This window comes from Macrobrachium nipponense, chromosome 37, assembly GCF_015104395.2.
Source record: "Macrobrachium nipponense isolate FS-2020 chromosome 37, ASM1510439v2, whole genome shotgun sequence".
NCBI lineage: Eukaryota > Metazoa > Arthropoda > Malacostraca > Decapoda > Palaemonidae > Macrobrachium > Macrobrachium nipponense.
Window position 1 is genome coordinate 55,137,521 of NC_061097.1, and position 13,271 is coordinate 55,150,791.

Sequence of the window (13,271 nt, forward strand, 5' to 3'; positions counted from 1 at the left end):
AGCGCAGCAACTGCATGGACAGTCAGCCCAGAATCGGCAGGTACGGCAGGCAGCACCGGGAACACAGGAAGTGGAGCAGCAGCCAGCAACATCCTGGTACCGGCGGCAGGTCCGGGGCAGGGGCGAGCTCTAGGGCAGCGGAAGTGTGGTCGCTGCAGCGCGGCAACCACGAGCGGCGGGGCGGCACGCCCCCCCTCTCGGTACGGCGAACGGCACTTCACAGCGGCTGTAGGCAAGACTGTTACCACGTGAGGTGATTACACCAGGTGAGGAGGGACGTCGTCACCTGGAGCGTGGTCACCACTCCATGGGTGACCGCAGTAGGCCCAGACATAGAACCGCAGCCCCTGGACACTAGCACGCCCTGCAAATGGAAGGACGCCCATACCTCACCAAGGTCCACCCTCGTGGCAGTAGCACCTGCGGAAATAACAGTAGTAGCGATTAGTGGGGGGGAAGTCCCCTCGCGCGGGGGGGTGAGACCTCTCCGAACGAGTGGAAGACCCCGAATACAATTGTACATCGGGCACCGAGAGCCCTCCCCCGCGCTCGACGGATCAGGCGAGGAGAAGAACGCCGATAACCTCCCCCCCCCAAGGGGAAGGGCCATCTGTGGGAGCTGAGCGGGGGGGGGTTCTCGTTCCCACCCCCGCACAGCACCCATGTACCCAACAATAATATAAGAGCCCGAGAGCAATCGTGCCATCGGCCCGAATGCAAGGGCATAAGGATCAATTCCCTGACTGAGCGGAACTTGAACCAAATAAATATTGATGCAATCAATAATAAAAAGAATAAAAAGAATAAAATGAAAAAGAATCTTGCATTACGATTCACTTCACAATGAATAAGGGCTCGGATCGAGCGCATTTGCGCCCTCGGTACCGAGCGCAAGGGTAAAAGGATCCATTCCTTACCTTTATGGATCAAGGTTTATGGAAACCTTGATCCATAATGAATTGATGCAATCAATATATATATATATGAAAATGAAAAAGAATACTGCGCTTGCGATTTCACTTCATACAAATAAAAAGGGGAAGGATCAATTCCCGGTAAATAGCGGAAACATTGATCCCAGTAAACAATGCAATCTCAATAAAATATGAAAATGAAAAAGAACTGCACTTGCGATTTCACTTCATTCAAATAAAAAGGGGAAAAGATCAATTTCCGGGTAAGCTCGGAAACTGATCCAAAATGAGTATTGCTACAATCAAATAAATAATATGAAAATGAAAAAGAATACTGTACTTGCGATTCCACTTCCATACAGAATAAGTTTCCGTGCCGAGCGCATTCGCTCGGCAACGAGCATACAGGTCAAAAAAATATAAATGAAAAGAGCACTTACTTACGATTTTCATCTACACATTTCCAACCAAAATATACGCTCGGAGCGAGCGCTCTCCCGCCCTCGGCACCGAGCATACACAATACGAGGATCATTTCTGGGAAAATGAATTCCCGCACTTACGCCCTTCAGTCCCGGCACTCGGGTAATCGGAGGGCGTGGTGAAACCAAGATCCTTTAATTCACAATTGAATTCAATGGAAATAAATATGAAATGATTGTACTTACAATTCAGTTTCACTAGATAAATAGAAAAAGAAAAACACAACCATGCGAAAGCAACGACGATAAAGCGGGCAGAGAGCGATGATACACGTCCACACGCCAGCAGGCCGAAAGCAAAAGTGATTTGTTTACCTACCAGTCGCGCGCGCGCGTCTGTCGGACAAGCAGTTAACTACCGAACCCCTTGTTCGAAAGCTTACGACCTATCCAGCTGCCGCTAGTACCTTCCTATTGTAAAAGGACCGAAGGTTTGTATGCCGTGTCGGAACAAGATTAAAATTTGTTTATGAAAAACCCTAACTTTGAGTTAGGCTCTAAGTTTCTTCTTACATGACGGCTGGATGTCGCACAGGCGGCCGTTGCCTTGGTTAAGTAAGGAACTGTGAGTTTATCTTACAGGATGGGCTATACTATAGGAGACTGTGTCTTTGATCGTACGTAAATCTTCCCTTTCCTTGAGGCAGGTTTTGGGTTTACTACTGATAAGGGTGCTAGTTGTCGCACAGGCGGCCGTTACCCTTGTCAGTAAGGAACTGCGAATGTGCCTTATAAGCGGAGTCGTACTAAAGGCTTTGTCTAAAAATCTGTGCATGAACCTCCCTTTTGAGACAGTATCAAGGTTTTTCTGCTGGCATGAGCACTTGACGTCGCACAGGCAGCCGTTGCTTCTGCCAGTAGGAGGCCTTGAATGGGTCTTAAAAGCGGGGTTGTACAAAAAATTTAAATTTTGAATTTATATTGTTCGCAATTAAGTGAGGTGTGAGATAATTGTGTTTGAGTTTTTTTTTTTGGTTGTTTGCAAGGGGTTAGGGGATGATTCCTTGCAATCTTAGAAATAACATGGTGTTAGGTTAAGGTGATCGGGATCGGTATTGTGCTCCTTAGAAAAAAGGTACTTGTCATATAAGTGGATTGAAACCCTTTGACATAGCCCTTAATAGGATCGGCCAAGTAAGTGGATAAGACCCCTTTGGCAGACCTACAAGAACTCTTAGCAATAGATCAATTTCTCGCTGAGGCTCTTGAGACTAAGCAGACTCCTGGTTATTGATCATGAAGTCTTCAGTCTAAACAGGTAGGAACCAAGGTTTTATATAATTATTACCTACAACGAATGTTGTGATTTCTGTTTAAATCAGTTATTAGCTGTCTTTTACCCTCCTCCAATGGTGTGAATCAGCTAAGTATATATCTGACAGGTAAGTTGAATGTATAAAAATGATATTGTTATGATACAATAAAGTTTTATACATACTTACCTGGCAGATATATACTTAGCTATTGACTCCGTCGCGCCGACAGAATCTCGAATTTCGCGCACACGCTACAGGTAGGTCAGGTGATCAACCGCGCTGCCGCTGGGTGGCAGGAATAGGAACCATTCCCGTTTTCCATCATATTTTTTCTAAACCATCTGTCTCCTGAGGGGAGGATGGGTGGGCAATTAATTGTATATATCTGCCAGGTAAGTATGTATAAAACTTTATTGTATCATAACAATATCATATTATGTACACTATTCCTTACCCAAATGCAACACTCAACATACCTGTCCATTTCCACTGTTTTCAATATCCATTACCTCTTCATCACTCAAGACTTCATGCTTTACAGATATTCCCACTTTATTTCTGTTTTCTGTAAAAGCACAGAGAAAAAAATAGGACAAAAATATCTCAAAAGATAAAACAACAGGTCGACTGACATTTGATAGCATTCTCTTCAATGTATGCCATTAAACTACCAATTAGATCATACATAATCCACTTTAGATATTCCACGAATTTATCAAACACAAAAACAATACGTAACCTAATGATACAGATGACAAGGTCTCCGAGTGTTTAAGTGGAGTATTCTTGTGATCTTGCTGAGATGTGGAATCTTGCAAAGACTTCCCACACCCGTCACTTGGGTGTCTTTGGTAAATAATCCATCTCAGATGTGCCTTTGAAAAAAACATTACCAGATAACAGAAATCAAACTGCTAATTCAAGTCCAACAAATATTTGAAATGACTGCAAAACTTTATTCATATTTTTCCTATGTGGTACTGTATAGCTTTACAATGTTATTTTACAAACCAGTCTAGATGGAACTTATACAGTATATTCAGCATTGCTAATATTCACAGATATATATCTGATAAACAACAGGATTCTTGGCTAGGGCATGGATGGGGTTCCGAGATGTTCATACAGCATTCAGGAGTGGTTACGTTTGATCTAGTCACAGTATTTGTGGCTTTACCTGCTTTGTCAGCATTTTGGCTTTGATGGCCACATAAGCATGGATCCAACATATTTCAATATAGTAACCCCCCAGAATTGCAAACTCACAATTTGCGGATTTCTCCATGTAACATGCACATTATTCACAGAAAATTTGCCTACTTGTGGTATTTTTCATTAAGGAATATTCACTAATTACTGTATTTTCATATCATTTTCATGACTAAATGCACTTTTTCTGACAAAACTATTGAAATACTCGGGTATAAGCATTTTTAGATGTTTTTTTGTTTGTATTTGTGAAATTTAGCTTCCATTGGGGGTGGGGATGTGGTGTGGTAAATATACCCTGTGAATGGGTGGGGGGGGGTTCCACTGTACTTTCATCAGCTTTTACTATTTGTATTGTAAAATATCTTGCTAGTCTTTAGGGAAAAGATTCCCTAAATCAACAAGGATTAAAGAATTCAGTTGCACACCATTTTGCAAGCAGAACTAGATGTACAATCGCCTCAAAGCTGATGTCACTACTGAGAACAGAACTATTAAAGGAAGAGAAGGCAAACTAACTACTCCTAAATGTAAATTTTGAATTACAGTATACAGTGGGGCCCCCATATTCGCGTTCTCTGGATTCGCAGACTCTCACATTCGCGGATTTCTATCGGAAAAGTTTCCCCGCATTATTCGGGGTATTTTTCTATGAGAAATACCCACAAATTAGTGGTTTTTTTGATCAATTTCATCATAGAATGCACTTTTTGTGATAAAACTATTAAAAAAACCAAGTATGAACATTTTTAGTGGTTTTTCTCGAGTTTTAACTAAGAAAATAGGCTGTTTTTAGCGTTTTTATAGGGGTTCCAAACATTCGCGAGTTCTAACTATTCACGGGGGATTCTAGTACACATCCCCCGCGAATATGGGGGGACCACTGTATATGTAATTCAACTGCAAAATTTGGTTAGTACACCACTGCTCCATTTTCCAGTTTTGGGAATTTTTCATCTCTTTACTGACACTTTCAAAGCCCTTAGTAGGTTGAAGTCTTTTGTGTTATACATTTTATGTCATTGTCTAAACACTGCCTGTAAGATAAAAGTTGCAATTTCATTAATCTTGGCGAGTCTCAGCCATATCTTTAGGATCAGTGTATTGCTCAATATGCTTGATCAAGAACTACGTATTACTTTTCCAGTTAAATTTTTCCTAACATATTCATCACGTCAGCACAATATTACATACTAATATACATACCTTCACATGATTAGCAAACAACAGTGGCTTTGAAAATTTCTCTCCACAATATCTGCAGGCCCACGGACAAGGAAGACTAACGCCCAGTGCTCGAGGAGGAAGTTGTTTTACAACATCAGATTTTGCAATAACAACATCTGGAAAAAAGAAAACAAATAAGACAAAACAGCTGTATGTCCTTACAATTAAAGAGACCAGATTACATTACCATCAATGATAAATGTGGAAAATGCCTCAAAGAAAACTAATACACCTCCATTCTGACCAAATATGCTAGAAAATAACAGATTGCAATAAAATAGAACACCCTAACAAAACTGGTAATGGAATCAATCACAAAAATAGGGATGGAATATAAAGCGTATTTTGTTAGACATGTAATAAAGAAAAGTTTGTGTTATACAACAAATACTATTGCACAATGATTTATTATTTGCAATAGTAGACCATTGAGCTTATTCAGCGGTTTTTGTTTTATAATTTTGGGGAGAATAACATCAAAATATTCAAATACCCAAGACTTAGTCAAGTGCAGTGCTGGTGTTAAGTTCAGTATCACTGTAACTACATACTCTCTATTTGTGTACACAACTCTCCAAAATCAGTTTTCCTGCAAAACCATAAAAATTGTTCCAAAGTAATTGTCAAAGACAGCCATCCATAAATCAGCAAGAATAACCATGACTATGAGCAAGTTACTGAATCATTAAAATTTAATCATTATCAGCTTGTGCAATGGATGAACAGAAAAAGATGAAAACCAAACACGAGGGTGTGATTTTATTTTCCAATCACTTTCGAAAGGCAATATGACACACTGGAATAGATAACTATGGATAATCTTCCAATAACAACCATCAATAACACATATGAGGCCGTCACTCAAACAACCGTCTATCTGCAAATTTTTGGATTTTGAGTTATACATACTATTGAATTCAGCAACTCCTCTTCTATATACTAGTGTTTAACAATTGTTAAAAAAAATGTTTTTCACATTCATAATCTAGGGAGAGTGAGAGTAACTAGAATGATAAATGCGCAATATATTGCCATTCCAACGTTGACAAAATGACAATTTGTCGAAAATTGCATTTTTCCTAACTATACAAACCTGAGGTCCTTTAACAATAGGAAGTAGCTAGCGGCAGCTGGAACGGTCGTAAGCTTCGAACAAGGGGAGAACGGTAGTTAACTGCTTGTCCGACAGTCGCGCGCCGCGCGACTGGGAGGTAAACAAATCACTTTTGCTTTTGGCCCATGCAAAATACGCAGAGTGAGGGGTGGCATGAGGAGGGACTATATGTAAAGGACCTCAGGTTTGTATAGTTAGGAAAAATGCAATTTTCGACAAATTGTCATTTGTTCCGATACGTAATACAAACCATCGGTCCTTTAACAATAGGAAGACTCACTTCTTGGTGGGAGGAATCTGAGTCTTTTGATGAACAGACTGGTGTTCGTCCATCCCTGGAATGCCTCCCTGGTCGTAAGAGCGAGGGAGGGATCCAAGCCTCTGTCCGATTGATCGGGGTGTGCACCGCAGGATCAATGGTCAGACCTCTGGGCCGAGTACTAAGAGAGAGGCAAGCGTATCTCTTCGTACCAGCAAGCAAGAACTTGTTCCTGTTTGCAAGAGGCAACATAAAGTATGGGTTGTCTCAAGCTGGCATCCACTTCCTCCCCCTTGTTGGAGGAAGTGGTGGATATACGCTCCTATCCCTAGTGAAAGGGATAGGATGGGGCTCTGTTGAGTAGCTCACCTGCATCTTGTCCTTATCCAGCAGGGTGACGACCGTGTTCCTCTAACCACACAGGTAGAGGGGAAGAAAAAGATGGGAAGAGGAGCCAGTCACACTCTCATTCACTCATCCATTCTTACGGTCACACCAGGACTCGATGCTGTTCAGCCTGCGAGGGTCTGGGTTCGCTACACGTGTTGAGCAGCCACCACGGGTCCCAAAGAAAAAGATCCAAGGACCTGTGGGCAATATCCCGAAGGTAGAAGGAAGGGCATGTGGTCTGGTTGGACCAGACCCCTGCCTTCAGTACCTGCGCCACGGAGAAGTTCTTGCGGACAAGGCAGCATCTCCTTCGCATCGAAGGCGGTGAAGTCCATTAGGGAGGGGATTGTGAACGACTCGAACCAATCGTCAGGGACCGAAGGGTTCTGAGTCTTCGCTACGAAGTTCGGTACGAAATCGAGCGTCACGGATCCCCATCCCCTGGATGCTTGACTTCGCAGGAGAAGTCATGCAGTTCCTCAGAGGAAAAGAAGGAAATAGTCGCATGACCTAACCCTCTTCTCTACTTCGGTGATGTCCAGTACCCATACTGGTCTGTCCGTTTGCCACGAAGTCTCTCGCATCCTCCTATCCCCATGCAGCGAAGTTCTCGGTAGTGGATAGGACACCGACACTCCATGGTGGGTGTCAATGGTATGGGTACTGTGACAAGCTATTAAAAACGAAGTAATGATTGCTCTGTAACAACCGAACTAAGTCAACAGCGTAGTTCGTAACTGACTCGGCCGCTCTGACAGCTGCCGACTGACTGCGTTCGGTAGGAGGCAAGTTGTCAAAGCATCCGAGTAAGTCACGTGACCTTCGCCTTTAAAGGGTTATGCCGAGAGACCAAACAAATAATGTATTTGTTTTGTCACCAATGCCGGACAGCGAGGTGATGATTCTCTTAAGGCATGTGCCCAACAGGCGAAAGTCAATTGCCTTCTAGAGACCGAGGTCCCTGAAGGTAAAACATCTCATGGTTGTTGAATCTCAGCTAAGGAGAAACACACTATGTACCGTTGAAGACGAAGGTAGATATTGAATGCAACCTACGTCTTCACAGATGAATCGAGAGAAGGATTCTCAAGATTCATAACCTGTGCTTACAAATGACTGAAAACGCTAACCGCTATTTCATTGCTGTCCGTGAGAAGTCGTAGTTGCAATGAAAGCGGGGCGTTCTTCAGTAATGAAAACACAGGGGAAAGCCGCCTGAAGAACTGCTTCTCATGGGCTGAACATTTGGAAGTAGAGCTGTCAGGTCGGAGAGTAGGCGATGTCTTCTGACACATCTCGTAATTCGGGTTGAACAATGAACAATTGTACACCTACGAATACGAGATATTTTGAAGACAAACTCAGATGTCTGCAAAATCATTCGCATTATCGCAGTGCGATGCAGCGGGAGACTTGTACAGACTTCTGTTACCGTGCGGTAAACAGAAAGATGAAAGAGTCCAAGAGATATCTCTGTTGATAATTCTCGCAATGTCGAAGGCGATGGAATCTAGCGTCACAGCAGTAGATGGTCCTTCATTATTGCGAGAATCCCCATTAATCAGAGACCTAAGTCCATGATTGTTGGGCAGAGATACGGTTCGGTAGTCAATCAAACCAGGGGAGAGAGAGACATAACTGACCGTGCATCTCGGAGGCCCAGCTGATACTAAGCTGCTGTCAGGCAGTTCAATACGCAGTAGTTGAGCCTGAGCTCTCGCCGACTCCTCATCCTGAGTTGCCATGTAATCCATTATTCCACGAAGGAATGCGTTCGGCTAGAACTACCGAGCATAAAAGATATGCTCGAGCAATTATATTTAGGCGAAACGAATTTCGGTAAATATAAAAGTTGAAATGGTGTTGTCGTGACAAAACCATAAGTATATAAAATTGAAACTGAAAACTCCTGGGAGGTTGCAGACAACCCCGAGTTGCAGTTCAATTAGAATACTTCTCTTCTAAGTCGCAATCCGTAGATAAACTAGGATATGCGCCTACCCCTCGGACAATTCAACTGCTTAGTAGAATCATGTCGCGAGGTTAATATACGTAGTATATTTGTAGGATTCTGAACAACGATCTCCATCCTAAATTCTTTCCTTCAAGAACACAAAATAAGGATTGGAGATCGACCACCTTCGATCTCTATCAAATAGAGTGAAGGAGAAGTCTTCCTCGAAGGAAAGCTTCAATGGTGAACAGAATACTAAGACGATAGTTCAAGCCAAACTGGATATTCCCGTCCGATCTTCTCTATTCCAGGTTGGTCGGCCACTGTGAGATAGTTTCTTTCAGCAGCAGTCTTCTTCCCAATGCTAGAAATTCCAGGAATTCGAGCATAGGCGAGGTTCCCGATTATCGTGTAATATCGGGGGGATTCCTCGTCTCGCTCACGTTGGACCGTGGTCTCGCGTAAGTGTTGGAGATCGTAAAAAACTCGAACACTGAATGCGCTAGAAACTTCCGTAGAATTCCTAAGCAGTCTGCGAAACCCCCACCGAATTCGTCAAACGATATCGGCTGGTGGTCCTCTCGATTCCCGTAGAAATCGAGAATGGGGCAGGATTCCTCCTCAACGACCGGGGCTTACGTCAGGTAGGACCCGAAGGTCCCCCCGGTAGCGCAGTCCCGAACGTGGGATCCTACAGAGAAATCTCTGTAGGATCCCTCCCCTTTCCCTCGTAGCCGTAAGGAGAGAGGGAATGGGGGAGGAATTGGATACTCGCTCGCCTTCCCAGTGGAACTAGCGGTAGGAGAAGGGTAGGAGCAGCCATCGCCTTGCGGCGATGGCCTCTCAGTCTGGGAAAACGTATCGTCAGGAGAAAACGTTTTCCCGCGGAGGGTTACGAACTCTCACTGTAGGTAAGGGTCTGCCGCCACTGTCCCGTCTGGGTGGGGCTGATCGACACCTGACAGGAGAGAGCCGATACCGTCCTCCGACTCATTCCAGTCCTCGTCGAGGTCGAAACCTCTCAGGAGGACCGAAGGAGTATTTAAATACGGTGTCCGAAGACACGTAGAAACGCCGCTGTCGCAGTAGAGGAGGTGGAAGTTGCTTGATCGATCGGCCAGAACTGAGAGAGCCTTCTTGTCCGGAGACGAGAGACTCTGGTTCGAGACAGAATCGGCAAGCTCCGATCGCGGCAGACCCACCGTCGGTTTGGTTTCCCTCTCGGGCCCCAAAACGACTCGAGCAGAGACGTGGGCTCTGCTGGTGGGAGCGGGCAATCCTTCCGCAAGGTCATTATGCTGACGAATCAGCTTAATGACTTCTGCAAATTCCTCTGTATCTCAGGAGTAACCGCGTCTTGCGGAGTTAGGACCGTCCAGTCCCTCCAACAGAACAGATCCCGAGAATACTCCTCCTTCAGAAGGAGGAACAGCGGCAGACCCCTGACGGTCCGCCTCCAGCTACTTGCGCGTATGTCCTGGTCGGTGGTCCTAGAACCGTGCCTGGTCCATACGGCGTCATAGCGGGATCGCGAGCGGCGCACCTCTCGCGATCCCTCATTAGGTACCTCGCTCCTCCCGGTGTAGCCCGAGGAGGTTGAAGGTACAGGAGAGGCAGACCTGACGCTCCCCCCTAGCTCGCTGGCAGGACCAGCGTGCTTGGAGGGCTGCTGCTGATCGTCCACCCGCGGTGGCGATCGAGCAGCAGGCCTAGCTTTGCCGCTCGCCTGGGGCGAGAGGCTCGGCTAAGAACGTCGACGCTGATCTCTAGCGTCAGGCGAGCTGTTGCTGGTTACCGTCTCCGCCCGGTCCCGATGGGAGCGGCGTCAGGTGACCTGCTAGGCTCGCTGTTGTGGAGAGACCGGCGAGCGTCCTCTCGGCGCGTCGAGCCGCTGGTACCAGCCGTGGCTGGTACCGACGGCCGCGGGGACCCCTTCCTCGCCTCAACTCGTGGCTGGTCAGCGACCGTCACGTCAACCCGAGCAGCCAGCTGGTCGCTGCGAGAGCGTCCACTGGCCTGGCGAGAGTCGTCTGCACGACACTCGCCAGTCTTCTGCTCCGCGCTTCGGTCTTGACGGCGAGCGAGCTCGGGTGTCAAGACTTTGGCTGGACGGTCTCCCGCGGGAGACCGTCCACTCGGTACTTCTCGCTAACGAGAAGCCGAGGCGGATCCTGGTTTAGCGGCAGAACCGCTAGAACCAGGCGAGGAAGTGCCAGCCGAAGCTGGTACTCCTCTGGTCCCCGTCTTCTTCTCCTTGCTTGATAGAAGAAAAGACGGGCCCTGTTCCCGAGGGAGCAGGGGGACCAGCAGAAGAGCTCCCCGAATCGCCGGAGCGAGACGGGCCCTTAGAAGGTCCCGAAGGAGCCTTCTTAGGGGGAAAAGGGAAAAACCCGGCCGGGTTACCAGCTGGTCGCTGCAAGAGCGGCCGCTGGCCTGGCAAGAGTCACCTGAGCGTCTCTCACCAGCCTTCTGCTCCGTGCCGCGTCTTGGCGCCGAGCGAACTCTGGCGCCGAAACTTGGCTGCACGGTCTCCCGAGGGAGAACGTACACTCGGGATCTCTCGCGAACGAGAGACCGAGCCGGAACCTGACGTAGCGGCATCGCCGCTAGCACCAGGCGAGGAAGTACCAGAGCTAACCGATACTCCTCTGGTCCCCGTCTATCTCTTCCTTACGGAAGGGGAGACGGGCCCCGCTCCCGAAGGAGCAGGAGGACCAGCAGAAGGACCCCCCGTCCCACCGGGGTGGGACGGGCCCTTAGAAGTTCCGAAGAGACTTCTTAGGGGGGGAAGGCAGCCTTTCTCTTCTTCGGCTTGATGGGCCTTAGAAGTTCGAAGGGGAAGAGGGCAGCAGCAGACGATGAAGACGAAGATGACAGCTTCCTCTTCTCCTCTTCCTCGTCAGCTCACGCAGGACAGTCGTCAGGTCCTCCATCCAGGCCGGACCGGCGCTATTGCCGAAGCAACACGGCCCGACTGCACCTGTCCGGAAGGACCTGGGACTGGGGAAGACACACCGTGGGCAGGACAGCAATGGACAGGCTCAGGAACCAGGAGGCGACAGAACAGCAACCAGCTCAGGAGCGGCAGGAACAGCGGCAGCGGTAGACCCAGAAGGGACAGCCAAGCCAACAGCGGGAATCACATCAGCGGCAGGTACGGCAGGCCCAGCGATCGCCTCGTAGAATCATCGGCAGCCAGCGGAACCTGGGTCCTGGCGGCCGGTCCAGGGGCGAGCTGCTGGAACAGCGGAAGTCTGGGGCAGGCAACACGACGAAGAAAACAGGCGGCGGCGGCAACCCCACCTCGGTACGGCGGCGGCGGCCCTAGTAGCGGCAGACGGCGTCATCGACACAGCATGGGGAGTGTAGACCAGGAGGGGGGAGCAGCATAAGCGGCCCGTGGTAGTAGTGGAGACCGCCCCAGACCTCGCTAGACGCTGCAGCAGCCGTGGATGCTAGGTCACGCCCTGCCGCCGCGGTGGTCCATACCTGTCCAAGGTCGTCTCCCACGGATAGTAGCACCTGCGGTAGCATAGATAGATTAGTAAGAGGGGTTCCCTCACGCACGGGGGGAAGACATGCCCCATCCCGAACGCAAGGAAGACCCCAAATACAAAATACAACGAAGAAGCTGAGCGGGGGGCAGGAAGGAGGACGAAGAATCGGATACCAAGGGAGTCGCGGGAGAGCTTTCCGACGACTTCCTGGCAGACCTTCGCTTCCCCATACCCCCGCACAGCAGTGAAAATAATATGAAAATGAAACAGAATAACTGCCTGCGATTTCAAGAAACCTAGGGAAAAGAATCAATTCTGAAGAACCGGAAAACTTGATCCAATAATAGATTGCTATCATCTATATATGAAAATGAAACCGATAAACTGCACTTGCATTTCACTTTCACATAAAAAAAAAACGTAAGATCAATTCCCGGGTAAGAACGAAACTGATCCAATAATGATGCTATCATAAAAATATATGAAAATGAAACCGAATACTGCACTTGCATTCAAACTTTCACATAAAAAAAAAAAAACGTAAGAAAAGTCCCTAAGAACGAAAAATTGATCCAAATTAAATTTCATGCAAATAAATAAATGAAAATGAAAAGAATTTTGCAATTGCGAATCCACTTTCTCATTGCATTCTATTATACAAAATTAAAGGCTCGTGCCTTGAGCGCAATCACACTCTCGGTAACGAACGCACAGGGCAAAAATATAATGAAAAGAGTATTACTTACATTTTTCAATACACACTTTCGCCCAAAATACATGACTCGGCGCGAGCGCGCCCGCCCTCGGCACCGAGACATAATTCAAGGTTCAATTCATGAAAAGAGAGGAAATCGCCGCATCTACGGCGATAATTCCATGTTGTTCATAATTAAGTAATGAAAATGAAAACAGTGTACTTACAGTTTCATTTTCAAGTCAAACAAACATTAGTAGAAAACACAATATAAA

The 13,271-nt window shown here is 46.9% G+C and overlaps 1 protein-coding gene across 1 annotated transcript in view; it reads right to left on the reverse strand.

Moving 5' to 3' along the window:
• Positions 1–13,271, reverse strand: part of LOC135209265 (PR domain zinc finger protein 15-like) — a gene marked incomplete in the record, with an annotated part of 57,155 nt that overhangs the window by 41,430 nt on the left and 2,454 nt on the right. The window contains 3 exon segments of the mRNA XM_064241974.1: positions 3,129–3,217; positions 3,392–3,527; positions 5,068–5,204. Of these exon segments, the coding sequence (XP_064098044.1) occupies positions 3,129–3,217; positions 3,392–3,527; positions 5,068–5,204 (362 nt within the window).